The 16,307-nt window shown below is 40.0% G+C and overlaps 1 protein-coding gene across 1 annotated transcript in view; it reads right to left on the reverse strand.

Annotated features, from left to right (window-relative positions):
- efna3b (ephrin-A3b) overlaps positions 1 to 15,644 on the reverse strand; it is a 72,749-nt gene extending 57,105 nt beyond the window's left edge. Inside the window, exon 1 of the mRNA XM_056267753.1 lies at positions 14,944 to 15,644. Within this exon, the coding sequence (XP_056123728.1) occupies positions 14,944 to 15,050 (107 nt within the window). The 5' untranslated portion in view covers positions 15,051 to 15,644. The remainder of the gene's footprint in view (positions 1 to 14,943) is intronic.
- Between the last annotated feature and the right edge of the window lie 663 nt (positions 15,645 to 16,307).

Consider the following 16,307-nt stretch of genomic DNA (forward strand, 5'->3'; position numbering starts at 1 on the left):
AAAAGTAGGCTACAGTTAAGTCAAATAAAACATGTTTTATCTCCTGTATAGTTTGGTAACACTACAATAAGATACCATTCATTAACATTACTTAATGTGTTAACAACATCAACACATTGAGTGAACAATATATTTTTACAACATTAATTAATGTTTGTGAATGTTATTTAATACAAACACTTGATTGTTCATGTTTGTTCACTTCATTCATTGTGCATTAAATGATGTTAAAAAATGTATTTGTATATTTTTAAATTAACCCCAAGGAGAATAATTGCTACAGTATATAACTATGGTTTATTGTTAGGTCATTTTATCTAATGTTATCTAACAAATAGAATCTTATTGTAAAGTGTTTTTAATACTACAGTTTCCATCTTTGTAACTGTGATATACACTTTAATATATGTAAATGTTATCTAAATTAAGCTTTGGTACCGAAATTGGTACCGAGAACCGTGGATTTTCACTGGTATTGGTACCGAATACTGAAATTTTGGTACCGTGACAACACTAGCTGGTTTTAATAAAGGGGGTTTGGACATCTGCCAGCTGGATGCTCTGATACACTTCAAGCGAAATCGAAGAAAAAACTGGTGTGACGTCATTTCGAACAAAATCAGCCCAAAATAAAGTTTGTTACTTTAGAGTTTGTTTTGGTAGCTTGAAACATCCTACCAAAGCAAACTTTCTGGAAAAGTTTGCTCCGGCTGGTAAACACCTTGGAACTTCTTTGACATGGAGATCTTCTCCGGTTCATTTTCAGTTGTTCAGTTCGTCGAGGTCAGGCGCAAGTAAAAACATGAACACACTGGAGAGCTGCTTTATTGTAGAAACTGGAATTTTAATTCTAACTGATAGTGACACTGACACTTTTTTTTTTTTTAAACTGCTTGTTTAAAACAATATATTGTATAAAGTGCCGTGATTGGACGTTTCTCACCACTGTCATTTTTGTGGACAGCATAGGGATGTTCGTTAACAGTAGGCCTATGCCACTTAAAAGGTATTTCAAACTTTTACCACTAAGCAAAGAATGAATCTGTTTTTTCTCAAGATGTACTGAGGGAAATTTGCCAGCAAAGGGGAGACATGAGCCCTGTTCTACTCTTTGAGGCATTACAGATTAGAAATGGCCATAAGTTTAGAAAAACAACTTTCAGATAAGGACTGAATCATGGCCATTTCACAAAAAGAGGGATGACGAGACCACAAGAGATGGTGTTTCTATGTAAATAATTTGGTTATAATAAAACACAGTGGTGTGAGCCGAGAGCCGGTGTTGTTCGTTTCATCATCATGAGTTGTAGTAATGAAAGGTGTGTCAAATCTGGCCTGCTTTTGAAGTGAATAATTGGAGACTGGAAGAGGCTCGAAATACACATTTCCATCTGCATTAACATTCTCCCTGAAGTATGAAACAGACCCCCTCCTACCGCTGCACTGTCAAAAATAAAAAGTTGAGAAAACTAAAAATGTCATGGCGACATGAGACTACAGAAAATTTAAAATTGTTAATGCCGAACAGCATGCTGTGAATCACCAGCCCTTAACAAATCAGCAAAATTGTTCAATATTAAAAATCTTAGAATTTTCAGCTAGGCTAGCTGAACAAACATCCTGGGGTCTATTCTTCGTATCTCGCTTAATACATCTGAGATTATTTGACAGATGCCAGATCTTCTAATCGTGGTAACTGATCTCTGGATAATTTGATTCTTCAAACGGATTTGCAGATTTGATTAAGGATTAAGTTTCCTGAGATAACTGCACGTTCTTGTGTTCATTGGAGAGGGCAGATATATCGATACTCGAAACCATGATCAGCAATTCAGCAACGTAATGACATCACATTAAAAAAAGAACATCACACACCTGGCAAAAAAACTTGACGCATTTCTGGACCTTTCTAAAGAAAAAAGCCAATCGAACAAAATTCATAATAGATGAATGAATTATGTCAGGGTTTTTTTTACATGATTCCCAAGTATTTCTATTATTTCACAATTTCTTATATTAGTTTTAATAAAGACTTTACATTTTTAGCAATTCATTTCATTTGACCTGTGAAGCAGATTTGTTATGTGACAGCATTAATAAAAGTTTCTTAAGGGTCAAGAACATTTTTCTAATGGCTCAGCAGACAACGTTTTTTACCAAGTCTGCATCTCCTGCGCTGCATCAAGCCACTCCCATAATTGCTGTTCAAATGAATGCACAGCACAGACTAACTGTACATGTAAGACTCCAATACAATTATTAGGTAATTATTCCCTCACTAATAAATCTCGCAGTGAGTAAAACTGTCTGTTATTTAGACTAGGCAACATTATAATTATATTAATTTCAAATAAATGTTTTAATTATTATTGTTCCTGGTTAAATAAGGTACTCTTGATCTGCCCCTTCATCAAGCCTGAACCTCACTGAGCTTGTGCACGGCAGTCTAATGCTCTTAAATGGTCACCAAAAGGCTTGTTTCATAAATATTCGAATATTTGTTAGTTTAAAGGTGCTCTACGTAACTTTTAGCGGCCTCTAGTGGTGATGTTTCAGATTGCAACCAAATTTTACAAGAGCGCTTGTGCTCGAACTCATAGACAATACCGTCTATTACGCAAATATCTCGGCGAATACTTGACGGATTCGGCGAGCACCGAGCTCGTTGGGACCATCTAGTCGAGCTGAAAGGAACCATATAAGTTCCATAGTTTTTGGTGGTGTTTTCGCAGAGATATTAGCAGAAAACCATCGGGCGCGCTGCAAAATTGCGGACGCCGGTGACGTCACGATCTCAGAAGAAAATCGCTCGTATCTCTGGAACGCAAAGACCCAGAGAGCTCAAATTCGGGGAAGGAGGTCCCAGGGGAACCCTTGCCCGAACGCTAGAGTGGCGGGCCTCGGGGATGCCCCCTACCGGATCGCCGTTCGCTGGGACCCCCGATTTCGAACGGCTATAACTCGGGGAGCCGAGCGAGTTGGACCTCGGGGGTGGGCTCGTTCGAAAGGCCCCGTCCAGCACTACGAACGATTAGAGTCTTGGGAATATTGATCAAAGATTGACTGAGATATAAGCCGAAAAACGTGCGCCTTTAACCGGACGTAACTCCCTGACCGTCTACAATAGACTGTATATAAGGAGAGAGGCTCGGGAGCGCGCATGCACGTCACATCCGTTGGATTTCGCGGTAAATCCGACCCGGAGACTTTACATAGAAATAGGAATACTGGCCTTCAGAGGTAATAGCAAAACCTGACAAGTGGATCATTTTAATGTGTGATTACAACCCCTTCACACACAGGCAATACAAAAAGGATTCATTTTAGTAGAAAAGTTACATAGAGCACCTTTAAATAGATGTGTAATCTTGCTTGACGAACTAGCATTTAAGTCAAGGTAGCTACCTTTTATGTATGATACTACCTGGAACTAGGGCAGGGGTCTCAAACTCAACTTAACTGGGGGCCGCTGGAGGTAGAGTCGGGGTCAGGCGGGGCCGCATCAAGTATTCCACAAAAAATAGTATTCAAGTATTCCAAAAAAGGAGCACAACTGATCCAATCTTCTCAATATTTATTATTAACGTTTCTTCTGAACTGTTCCTCTGAATTTGAACATTCCTTTCTGTACATGATTGGTTCTTCATGAGCTGTCCTTCTGACAGTTGAAGTTCATTTTACAAACTTCCTATCGTCGATAACACATATTTGTGATATTTATATTTGCTTATGTCCTTTTTATTTTCTTTATACAACACATTAATGATATTGAATGTTTTTTTTGGAAGGCACATTTCCTTTTATTATACTTAGAAAAACAATTATTGCTTTTGAAATACAAATATTTGCAGTCATGTCTGCCCGTCTTATTAAATTTCTTCTACACATGTATAGTGTCTCAAATTACTGACTGCACAAATCAAAGCAAACCTTCTTATCAACCTGTTGGACACATATTACAAGCTCAAAATGATTATTCTCACATTGTTTTAGAGCAGGGGTCTCCAACACGTCGCTCGCGAGCTACCAGTAGCTCGTGGCCTGATTGGTGGTAGCTCGCCAAGGGGGCGTTCACATATCGCGCTCACATATTTTTCGCGCTCAAGTTCGTTATTTCAAATGTAGGCGCGCGGCAAGCGCGCTCATAATTGAAGCGACGCGCTCATTTTTTCCAGGCGCAGTATGTTTGTACTTCGCGGTTGTCTATGACAACTATTGACAACAAACCCACCGTAAGCTGTCACGAGACTATCTATGGTAGCCCATAAGGGATAATTTTATTTTATTTTTTAAACGCGGCACACGCAACGACGGGCCGCACTAACATTAAACTTTAATGTCAAGTAGGGGGCCACAAAATATCACCCCGCGGGCCGCAAATGGCCCGCGGGCCGCGAGTTTGAGACCTCTGAACTAGGGATTCACAAAATATGAATTGGTTATCGGCTGAGATATTTTTTTATCTATCATTATAATATATAGGCTATGTATTAGCCAATACTGAATTAAATAATTGTGCATTCTTGGCATGTTTTTGCTCACTTTAATGCTCACTTAAAGTTAGTCTTTAAAAACAATATATGTACAAAATAATTGAAATGTAATCTTGAGCAAATCTCAAAATAAATATAATCTTTTCATACTGTACTATATAATGTTATGATGCATAAATTCACTTGTAGCATTTAATACCGTCAATTTGAGTTTTTACAGTTTAATTTGAAACAAAATAGTATAGAATTTTAATACTGACCATTTATTAGTTATTGACCATAACATAACAATAATTATCATTAATCTGTATCTGCCATCATTTTAAAATCAGTGCATCCATAAACATGATGGAACTAACTCCAAAATGCTCATAAGCACAACAATTATATATTGGATTATTACAGTGTGCCAAGACTGCTGGGATCACTGCTCCCATCATGCTCTTGGAGAGTGTCACACAGTTTGGAGATGGGTAATAAAGAAATAAAATGGTATTCATAAGAACTTAAAGGAGATGAATGAAACGAAAGGAGGCTGAGCCACAGAAGGTGAGGCGAGTATTAAAAACATTAAATGAATAAATAGTGTGATTATGAATAAGTAAAGGCGCCGTTATAGAAAAGAAAGAGCGTGGAACATCTTCTTACATGGCATCCCCTGCATTCATTGCAACCCTCACCATGACGAAGAATAAATAAACAGAAGTGATTGGTGTGATAAGTGGATGTGGTTATGCACAACTGCCTCATTCATCAACCTCAGTTGAACTGGCGTTATTAATTAAGACTGCTGCTCTTCACATAGATACAAACATCATAAAGCACATCAGGCGCGCACACACGCACAGACCAGCTTCCACTCAATGATAACGCAAAGTTGATGAACGAGAACCAGGTCTTCTCTGTCACTTAGATGGATCTCTCCGTTTACTCATGAATATGCACCGAGCAATTTGCATATGCAAACCTCTGACTGTTATCTGATTTATGAGCTTTGCTGTTCAGTTTTTTCATCCACCTGCCAATCAAATCCCTTGTTTATGCATTGCTAATGACAATACAGGAAATAAACAAGTTGGCTGCTTATCCTCAAGATTTGAACCTGCGCACAGCGTGAAATCAGCTCACCTCACCTGAACCAAAAGTGAGAGCCATCTGCACAACACCTGGACACACCTGTGCTCTCTCTTGCACAGACACACACACACACACACACACACACACACACACACTGCAAGCTATGCAATGACCTGTACATCCAATAATCTGCTATAGAGTTTCTTACATACACTACCTTTCAAAAGTTTGGGGTCAGTATGATTTTTTTCTTTTTGAAAGAAATTCTACTTTAGCAAAAATGCAACAAATTTATCAAAAGTGACAGTAAAGGCATTTATAATTTATTTACAAACAATTTCTATATCACACAAATGTTGTTCTTTTGAATATTCTATTCGTCGAAGAATCCTGCGGAAAACCTGTATCATGGTTTCAACAAAAAAATAAGCAGGATAACTGACTTGACTGATAATAATAAGAAATGTTTCTTGAGCAGCAAATCAACATTTTAGAATGATTTCTGAAGGATCATGTGACACTGAAGACTGATGCTGATGAAAATTCAGCTTTGCCATCACAGGAATAAATTACATTTTAAAATTATATTCAAATAGAAAACTGTTCATTTACATTTTAATAATATAAACGATACCGTTTTTACTGTTTTTTATAACTAAACTAAAAATAATAGAAGGCTTTCAAACATCTTACCAACCCCTTGCCAAAAGCGTATTATATTACAATAAATATAAACAAATTTAAAACAAAGGATATAACTACAATTATTTTGTGATTACTTAAACCTTAAGTTGAAATCATCAAGGTGCAGGGTGAGGGCACATGTTTGTAAACTTTCACGTATAGGTGGCATATATTCATAAGGTCAAAGTTTACTATTGCAGCTTTAAAATTTACTATTATTAAGCAGAGAAAAACTTATTCTCACGCTTATTTAACTAAAGCATGTATTAAACAAAGCGTAAACAATACCCCTTTTCTAGTTTTAGAGTCTGGACAGAGATCAAACCCCACTTCACTGGAAGTTGAGTAACATCACACATCTGAAATGAGTTTTAAGTGTCCTTAGTAGCATCTTAGTGTGCAATTTCTGAAAGGATTACAGGCGTCTGAACCCACTTGAACCCCTAAAGGAAGGAAGCCAAACAAAAAAGTTAAATGTTCATATTACTTGTATACACTGATGAACCAAAACATCATGACCACCTGCATAATATGCTGTTGGTCACGGCGTGCTGACCAAACAGTGCCGACCCGTCAAGGCAAGGACTCTACAAGACCCCTGAAGGTGTCCTGTGGTATCTGGCACTAAGACGTTAGCAGCAGATCCTTCAAGTCCAGTAGGTTGCGAGGTGGAGCCACCGTGGATCGAACTTGTTGGTCCAGCACATCCCACAGATGCTCAATTGGATTGAGACCAGGGGACTTTAGAGGCCATTCTAAAGAAACAACTTGAACTCTTCATCATGTTCCTCAAACCATTCCTAGACAATGAGTTCAGTGTGGCAGGGTGCATTATCCTGCTGAAAGAGGCCACTTCCACCAGGGAACAACCTTGTCATGAAGAGCTGTTTAGGTGTTTTACGTTCACATGAATGGCCAGACCCAGGGTTACCCAGCAGAACATTGGCCAGAGAATCACACTCCCTCCACCGGCTTGTCGTCGTCCCACAGTGCATCCTGGTGCCATTACTGCCTCACACTTAAGGCTCTGATATACTTCAAGCGAAATCGAAGATCGAACTGATGTGATGTCATTTCGAACAAAATCAGGCCAAAACGCACTTTGTTTGGAGTTCGTCTTGGGAGTTCGAAACAGCTTGCCAAAATAATTTTCTGGAAAAGTTTGCTTCGGCTGGTAAACACCTTTGTTCTACCATTGGTACGTGGCAATTAAGTCATATGTAGGTGTGTGTGTGGAGGCTCCGCCTTCTTTCACGTGGAAATCTTTTCCAGTTCATTTTTCCTGTCGAGTCCGTTGTGAGCAGATGTCCGTGAGTGAAAACATTAACACACTGGAGGAGCTGCTTTATAGTAGAAAATGAATTTGTACTTCTGATGAAACGAGACAATGACACTGCTTTTCATGTTTAATACGGTAAAGCTACTTGATTTTAAGCAATCTATTGTGTAAAGTGCTATATAAAAAAAATGTGACGTGACTTTACAAGAGTGCTGAATTGCTGAGCTTGTGCAAACATATCCACATTGCTATGATCAGATGCTATTCTTGTGCTTTATTAAAAAAATGCTTTTTTCTCAGTTTTGATGGGTGTTTATTTTGTTACCGAGAGGAAAGTGTGGCACATATACATATTTAACTGTCACTCTCAGCAGTGTGGGTGTCATCAGATGTTTGATAACAGTATATCGCTGCTCACGTATTTCGAACTGTGTTTTACCCCAAAACGAAGAACGAAAAAGGACTTCACCGTGAGTATATCGCAGCCTATACACTGCCGTTCACGTGATGTAAAAGAAAACGGGACTCGTTGGACCAGTCGACCTTCTTCCACTGCTCCAAGGTCCAGTTCCAACGCTCACATGCCTATTGTGCTTTCGACGGTGGACAAGGGTCATCATAGGCACTCTGATTGGTCTGCAGCTACTATAATTTAATTTTTGTGACTTGTGCGACAGTACACCTTTTGGCTCGGACTATACAGGATATCCTTCATTGCCCTTGTGCATCGATGAGCCTTGGGCACCCAACACCCTGTCACCGGTTTGTTCCTCATTGGACCACTGTTGGTAAATTCTCACCACCGCTGACCGGATGGAACCCACAAATCTTGCCGTTTCAGATATACTCTGACTCAGTCGCCTTGCCACAACTATTTGGCCCTTGTCAAAGTCGCTTAGATCTTAATTCCTGCCCATTTCTCCTGAATCCAACACGAAGATTACAAGACCTGATTGTTTGCTTATACCATCTAATCTACCCAGACTTTAATATGTGGCCTTGTTAGGAAATGATCAACAATATTCGCTTCTCCGTCATGCGCGTTCACGTTCACCAGGCTATGTCTCGCAGGTTTGTGTATTCGCCGGTGCCGCCATTCTCAGCATCAGCGAAGACAACTCGTGCATTGGTAGGGGTAAAGTCAAAGGTAGAAGATGGATTTAAAGAGACCTGCTTGTAGTCCATTCCAAACTCCATGTAAAGTAAAGAAAAGAAAAATTTTGTCTAGTGCCACCAAAAGGTCCAAATTGGAGTCAGACAGGCGTCGGAGTAAGACGAGAGTCAACCTCGGGAAGGCATTCAACAAATGGAGAGATCTCCGGTCTGCTCTTGGTCTCAAACGGGATCCTCAGTTGGCTTTTTTCTTGATAAAACGGTAAGATATAGCCCAGTCTCTAATGTCTGATATGGCAAATCTATGACAACAAATGACGATGCGTAAAATGTGTAGCAGCTAATGCTTTAGCGTAAGCTAGATAAATGTACAATCAGATTTGGTTTTACTACCATTGTCAGTGAACAAGTTCATAAACTAGGAATTGTCTTCGGAAGAATAGTACAACATAAAACATATCCCATAAAAGATGCTAAAGTTACCTATGTTTTTGTGTATGACCTACCGGTAGCCTTGTGTACTTTGCTAACATGATAAGGTGCTCATGTCCTTGACCAACAAGGAAGAACGCCGTTGCATTGGCTATATTTTCTTTTTCGTAAAAAATAGTAAATTGTTCCCGGGAATGTGAATTCGGAGGATTAGCCTGTTTTGCTTTTACAGTAACGTCATAGTGCCATTTAATTATTTATTACTGTGAGACATTTGAGTGTACTTTGTTGACCAACTGTGTATGGTATGATTTTTATTTTGAGCTTTTACAAAGTAATAACTTATATTGTTCATGAACGTGTTTCCATAATAATACACTCATAAGTGGATACAGTAAACACATAAAACAGTTCAACATACATGGAGATAGATGGAAACAAAAACCGAACTTTTCTACTACCCCCGTTTTCCCCTCACGCATAAGTGTGTAATTTACTCAAATGCCTTTCCTTTCATATATTTAAAATGACTTGCAGATTTATAACTTTATTACCTCTGAAGACATTATGACTGTCAACAAAAGATTTGTGCGGCTGATGCTCTTTTGGTTATGAACAGCTCGTGCAACCGTGCGTGTGCGTGTGATCCATGAGCATGCACATCTCTGGTTGCAGTTTCGCTTGTCGCCAGAGGGGGCGTAGTTCTGCGAAAACCCAGAAACCTGCGGTATGCACCTTTAAACAAGATCTTCAAATATTTTAGTACCGAGAAAATGTACACGCTAGTCAGACCATGCATTTTTACCTAGCGGTAAATAGATGTTCAAAAGCAGAAATCACATTCGCCTGAAGTGTATTCCTGAATACATTCATGATTACTTTCTATATAGATTTACATATAAATAAATACATCACGAAAAAAACATTAAAGGTCTATTAAAGATGCTTATTTCTAAAAAGTTTCACACATTTAGAAATAAATCATTTTTTGTGAAGAGCTAGTCATCTGAATAGTGTACACTCACCCACATGAGATGTGTACTCATACTAGTTTTCTACAAAAACTGTTTTAATTATGTAAGGTGTGGGTCAGTCTCCATGTTCACCATGTTGAAATGACGTGACCCGCTGTGTTTCACTAAGCATCTGAGAGAATCCTCCTCATGCTTATGAAGGCTGACGCTTCAGTAGATACGCTATAGAGTAGTTTGGTGTTGCAAAGAATGAAAATTAGACAATGGTACACAATTATTATCGAGCTTTAGCAGCGGAGACAATGGGTGAAACAGTACCTGAATGGCTGAAGAAGCAGTAAAGGTTTGAAGACAGAAGACAGAAAAAGCGACAAAGACAAAAACAAGTGTAAACATCTGTACAGCATAAACAAGGTGGAAAGATTTGATGATGGATAAAATATTCAGTAGTGATGCCCAAGTTGCTTATTTTTTTGTTCGACGGGTAAGTGAATTAATTATTGTGTAAACGCTGTCTAAAACTCATTATTATCAGTCTAATTTACATAAAACTCCACATTGAAAAGACCACACACCATTGTGGTATCCGTACTTAAAGTAGCCTGCACGAAGAACAGCGATGATAACACTAGCTAAAGAACTTTTAAATGTATCTTTAAAAAAAAATCTGTAAGATTGACTTTGTTTGGCATATGCTAGAGGCGGAATTTGTTTTTTTAGGGATTATGCGAGTCGACTCTTGTCAGATTGCGCCCCAAAAATTACATTTTCATTAAAAATGAAATTCTGTTTAAATCATCGACCTGCAACCACCCCCCTTACATCAAATTCATTGTACAATATTCCCACAATGATCTTACATAATTCCTGACAATAAAGCACTGCAAAAATGAAAAATGCTAAGTTACCTTAGCTATATTCTAGCTGGTTTAACCCTTATGGTTAAGTTAGATGTTAGCACAAAAACAAACTTTGATAGGTCCCACAGTTTCACCCAACACTGATTTGCAATTTTAATGCTTTTCAGCAGTAGTATTAGAGACATTTTGTTCAGTCCAGGCTGGTGTTTTCTACTCGTGTTCTGTAATTGTGCTCTAACAGAGCGGAGATGTTTGCCCCTGGAGTCCACACACACTTCAGCTCTACTAACATTACACATGTGTTTACAGTGCTTTTTCTCCATTACATACCACAGTGTTCCCTCATGTGACTGTAATTCTTTCGTCAGCAGATGTGTGTTTGCCACAGAAAACCAGCAGTTCGTATATGCATTTATTCAACTCTGTTTTCTAATTATGCAGAGAGGTTTCTGTATTTTTTCCTGGACACGCATCACTGGAGCGAGAGTGTAGGGCCGTTAGGATCACTGCCCACTCCACGCTCAGTAATTGTCAGTGTGTGTGTGTGTGTGTGTGTGTGTGTGTGTGTGTGTGTGTGTGTGTGTGTGTGTGTGTGTGTGTGTGTGTGTGTGTGTGTGTGTGTGTGTGTGTGTGTGTGTGTGTGTGTGTGTGTACGTGAGCTGAAGGTACACTCTCAGCTATAACTCTCTTAGAAGATGAATGAGGAGGCAGTGGACTGGTTGCTTTGTTTTAGTTTTTTACCTGATAGCCGACAGCACCTCGCTTACTGTTTACACCAAACATGCTCTGCTCGAAAACAAAGACGTTTAGTTGTAGAACACTAACACAACGCGCTCTGTATCACACCCCCGAGTCAAAACACTATCCAGAGAATACTAGCTTGCTCAGTGTAGTCCACAAGGAGAGACAGAGTGACTGTGCAGCTCTGGCTGTAGACCCAAATGCAGCACACTGACCACATTTATTAGCGCTATTAGCATGCTGTGCTACATTTAGGCTCTGACTCCTGAGGATAAGCGGACATATAGCGCGAGCATATAGTTCGACATTCAGCAATACAATGCTTAAATATCACAGCTCTAAATCTGTCTCTCTCTCTCTCTCTCTTTCTCTGTGCTGTATATCTAGGCCAAGCTGAGGTAACAGGGTGTCATCAGTGTTGCAGAGCAGTAATGGAGAGAGAGGGAAGTCTACACATATAATGCTGCTAGCTTACAGGCTAATTTCCCCATACACTTTTTTTTTTTAAAAACAAAACAAAGTACACACTTCCTGGAACACAAAAATAATGAGGAAAACAGTAGCTCATAGTAAAATGGGGTTAATGTCCACACTTTCTACTGTGCAGTGGGCCGGAAGTGTGTAATAGCATTTGCTGTAGAAGTCTTATTAAAATTAATCCTTGAAAATAAGCCAGTTTAATTTGGTTTTATCACGTAGCATGTCCGCCCCGTGCTGCTACCGATGCTAATGCAGTTAGACAGCTCTCACTGTATGGTGAAACTGGCTGGAAGAGGCACTTTTCATTTCTCTGCACAGTGAGTAAAGCTCCAGTAAAACTTTACTTTGTAAAGCTAAAAGCACATGGTGGGGCAGATATAATGTAGAGCTAAACACCTAAGGCGTAAGCTGGCCCACGCAATATCGTTGTGTGCAAAACGGCCCTTATTGCGTGTTGTTTTATTAAATATTTTGACTATCGCTTCCAGTTACCAATAAGTAAGACTGTCCTTGGACATTTTACCATGAATTTTCTTCAAAATCAGAAGATTCAAAACGTTTCTTAAAAAAGGTCTGTATATTTTGCCTCGCAGTAATTATGTGTGATTAACGTCAAATACAATACGTTCACACTGTATGGTTTGGCCACGAAGGAAAATTTTGGAGATCGTTAAATATTTCTCTTGACGTAGGGCAGCATTTTTCAACCCTTTTGACTCAAGACCTCCATTGTCCAACAAAATTTTCAAGGATGTTTTATTAACAAGGTTAGGGAGGAGCACGTTCAAACGATCAATTCAATCAGCACAAGAGAAGGCCTATATATATATATATATATATACATAGCCGACTCGCCAATGTTCCTCGACAGTTTTCTGCATCCCTCCTCACTCTCGGCTGGTTACTATTGCAGCCAAGGGATATGGGTAGGGGAGTACTGTGGGTTTGGGCCAAATTCCGAGCTCGGAGCCCTCCCCTTGGATAGAACGCCAAATATGTATACTCTTTTATTCTGATTATTTGAGTGTGTATATTTAATTGATTAATAATATTAATTTGAATAAGTAATCCTACGGCCCTCTTGGAAGTTTGCTGAGGCCCCCTAGTGGGTCCCAGCACCCTGATTGAAAACCTCTGAGACTGTAAATGTTTGCATTTGCATGGCTCTACTGGGATCAATTCATAGCGCTCATCAATCAATTAATTCAGGGAGGATGTGCGAGATCTGTCATCCTACGAACACAGACATTACGTAGTCAGTCACATGGGCATGGCCATATTCAAAACAGTGGCAATATAATAATCATATGGTCCTTTGAATAAAATATTAATTATAATATATTTGTATATACAAAGGCCCAAACTGCATAGGGGTGAAACTCGAAGAGGGGCAAAATAATATCCAAGGGCTGTCCAATGTCGATTTTAGGACCATAAAAATCATACAATGTGTGCCTGGCTTAAAACAGGCTCCAGATTTTCATATAATCACTGTAAAATGTGTGAAGGGTGAGTGAGTGATTGAGATTTAGATAGGAGTACCTGTAAATAAGAGGCTCTCAGGCAGGTGGGCTGCTGCAGGTCCGTCCATGTGTTTAATTTGATTTTGATTTAGGCCAAATTTGTATTCTGCCCCAAGCTACTTATTAGTGTGAACAGTACCTGTAAACTAGGCCAATTCCTGCATTGTTTCATAGGTTTTAAAACTGGTAGTGCCAGATGACAAACTAATACACCAACACACCCATCTATAACTGCACCGTTGCTCTAATTTACCGTTCAGTCAGACCGTGACCTAAACACCCCAGTCATTCTAATATAAAGTCAAATAATGAAGTGTGAGAGAAAGAGAGACTGAGAGTGTGTGTGTGTGTGTGTGTGACAGTGAGAGATGCTGAGATTGAATGGTGTCACAATGCAGGCATATTGAGGTCATTTTGAAAAAGTGGCGCTAATTACAGCAGATGGAATGAAAAGAAACTGGGGACTATACACTGGGCTCCATGTGTGAAAGAGGGAGGAGATGGGGGGGGGGGGGACGGAGACTCCCTGAGAGAAACATACAGGAGTGTGAGTGAACGGAGAAGTGATCGAAAGAAACACACAAGGAGGAGAGAGAGAAAGAGGTTCTATGAGGACAAGGGTGTAAACCTAAGATATTTCTATAATGTACATCAGATATGTAACTGTACTAGAGTCATATTTGGGGCAGAAGTCACTCCTTGTCATGTCAGTACATCTAGAGTTTCAAATGATCGTTTCCATGTTTTCTGGCCGACTTCGACACTCCCATCGAAGCTTGAGGCATAAAACTGTAAAGCTGCTTTGTGTCAATTACTTTAGTTAAAAGCAAATGAAACAAAACCCTCAGATGAGTAACAATTTGAACCAATTTGAGGAACTACAAAGCACTACTATTCAACAAACATCTGCCTAACCTACATTTAGTTGTTTTCAAGATCAAGAGGTTAATAAAATCAATCACTCCTTCTTAAAAAAACAAAAATGCATCAAAACATACACCTGCATTGATTATGGTCATACAAAGAGATGCACAAACACTCACATTACACACAAACAGATCCCCAAAAGCTCTTGTCCCGATCTACTGATGCACCTGCCCCATAAGGGAATCCCAACAAATAAGTAAACCTCTAAACTGGTTTCAAAATAGATCATTACGACATTTGGTTTACATTAGCTACTCTCCTGGCTGAAAAAAAAACCCCACATATTAAAAAATCTGTTCAAATCTATTGTCTAATCAATTTGGACTTATTAGTGGAAAAAGGACGATAAAAGCTACTTACGATATGTTTGAACTGTTCCAGTGTACCGCGTGCCTGGCTGCAGTCACGAGGTCAAAGTTCGTGCAGGTGAGCGTCAGAATAAAAAGACAGAGCGCGAAGAGTGCCATAATCCCTCGATCATTCGCTTTTCTTCCCAGTCTTTGCAAGATCTTCTCACCCCACGCGACTCTGCGCTGGAACCATCCCGTTCGGTAAAGAAGGACAGGAAGAGATGCGACCTAAAGCGCAGCTCGCTCAACTACTTAGATACGGGTTTTCGCAATCTATGTTATATTAAGTGTTTAAAAAGTCAGAATCCATGGCGAAGACCCCCTCCCTCTGTCCCCATGGCGTCAACCCCAATCCAATGGTCCGACAGGAGACCACCACTGTTCGCGCGCTGATGGGTCTCCGCGGACGGAGCTGGGAGATGCAGGCAGCCGGGTGGTGTGTGTTTAAATGCGGGAAATAGATATATGTCCACCCTGTGGCGTTGGAGAAACTCGTGAGATAACGAGGCTCCGTGATTGTAAAACTATATTCTTTGTTGATGCTGCTCGTGAGATCGTATCTGGTTGGATGCGCGTGGAGAATCCTGCGCGCGGCTGCGGGATGTTTCACACTTACAATTGTGTGACGAACAAGTGCTCGAGCGAGTTTTATTCGCTCTCTTTGGCCATATCCTCTCTCTCTCTCTCTCTCTCTCTCTCTCTCTCTCTCTCTCTCTCTCTCTCTCTCTCTCTCTCTCTCTCTCTCTCTCTCTCTCTCTCTCTCTCTCTCTCTCTCTCTCTCTCTCTCTCTCTCTCTCTCTCTCTCTCTCACACACACACACACACACACACACACACCAGCGCGCGCGCTGTTTGGTAGGCTGTGCTCGTTCCGTGACCAGCTCCGCCTCCTGCCCAGGACAAAAGCGCGCGTCCGTTGGCTCTGAGCTCTCGTCTTTCAGTTTCAGAGATGCTTTCAGACAGCTTCTTTCGCGACGGAGGAGAAAAACTTTATTTTATATAAGCTAACTAAACAATTACGACGGGTACCGTTCCTAGAGCAGTTTTAATTACCACCACAATCCTCTTACTGTCTGTCAGAGTGCAGTGCTTTTACTGCTTTATATCCTATTATCCGCAAACCTCCATCCTTCTATACACACCTGCTCTCTCTCTCTCTCTCTCTCTCTCTCTCTCTCTCTCTCTCTCTCTCTCTCTCTCTCTAGACAGTGTAAGTATTTTATAATATGGAATAATTATGGGAAATCCTCTTAGGAGGGTGAATGGATTGATGGATTGGCTCATCTCTGTCCTTCACTCATGGGATCTACTCATCCACACACAGGATGTTGAGCTGATGTTAATGTTCATATGATAGTAATCATCAGTCTCGCT

Source organism: Rhinichthys klamathensis, unplaced genomic scaffold (genome assembly GCF_029890125.1).
Source record: "Rhinichthys klamathensis goyatoka isolate OS25496 unplaced genomic scaffold, OSU_Roscu_1.1 h1tg000262l_1, whole genome shotgun sequence".
In the NCBI taxonomy this organism is placed as follows: Eukaryota; Metazoa; Chordata; class Actinopteri; order Cypriniformes; family Leuciscidae; genus Rhinichthys; species Rhinichthys klamathensis.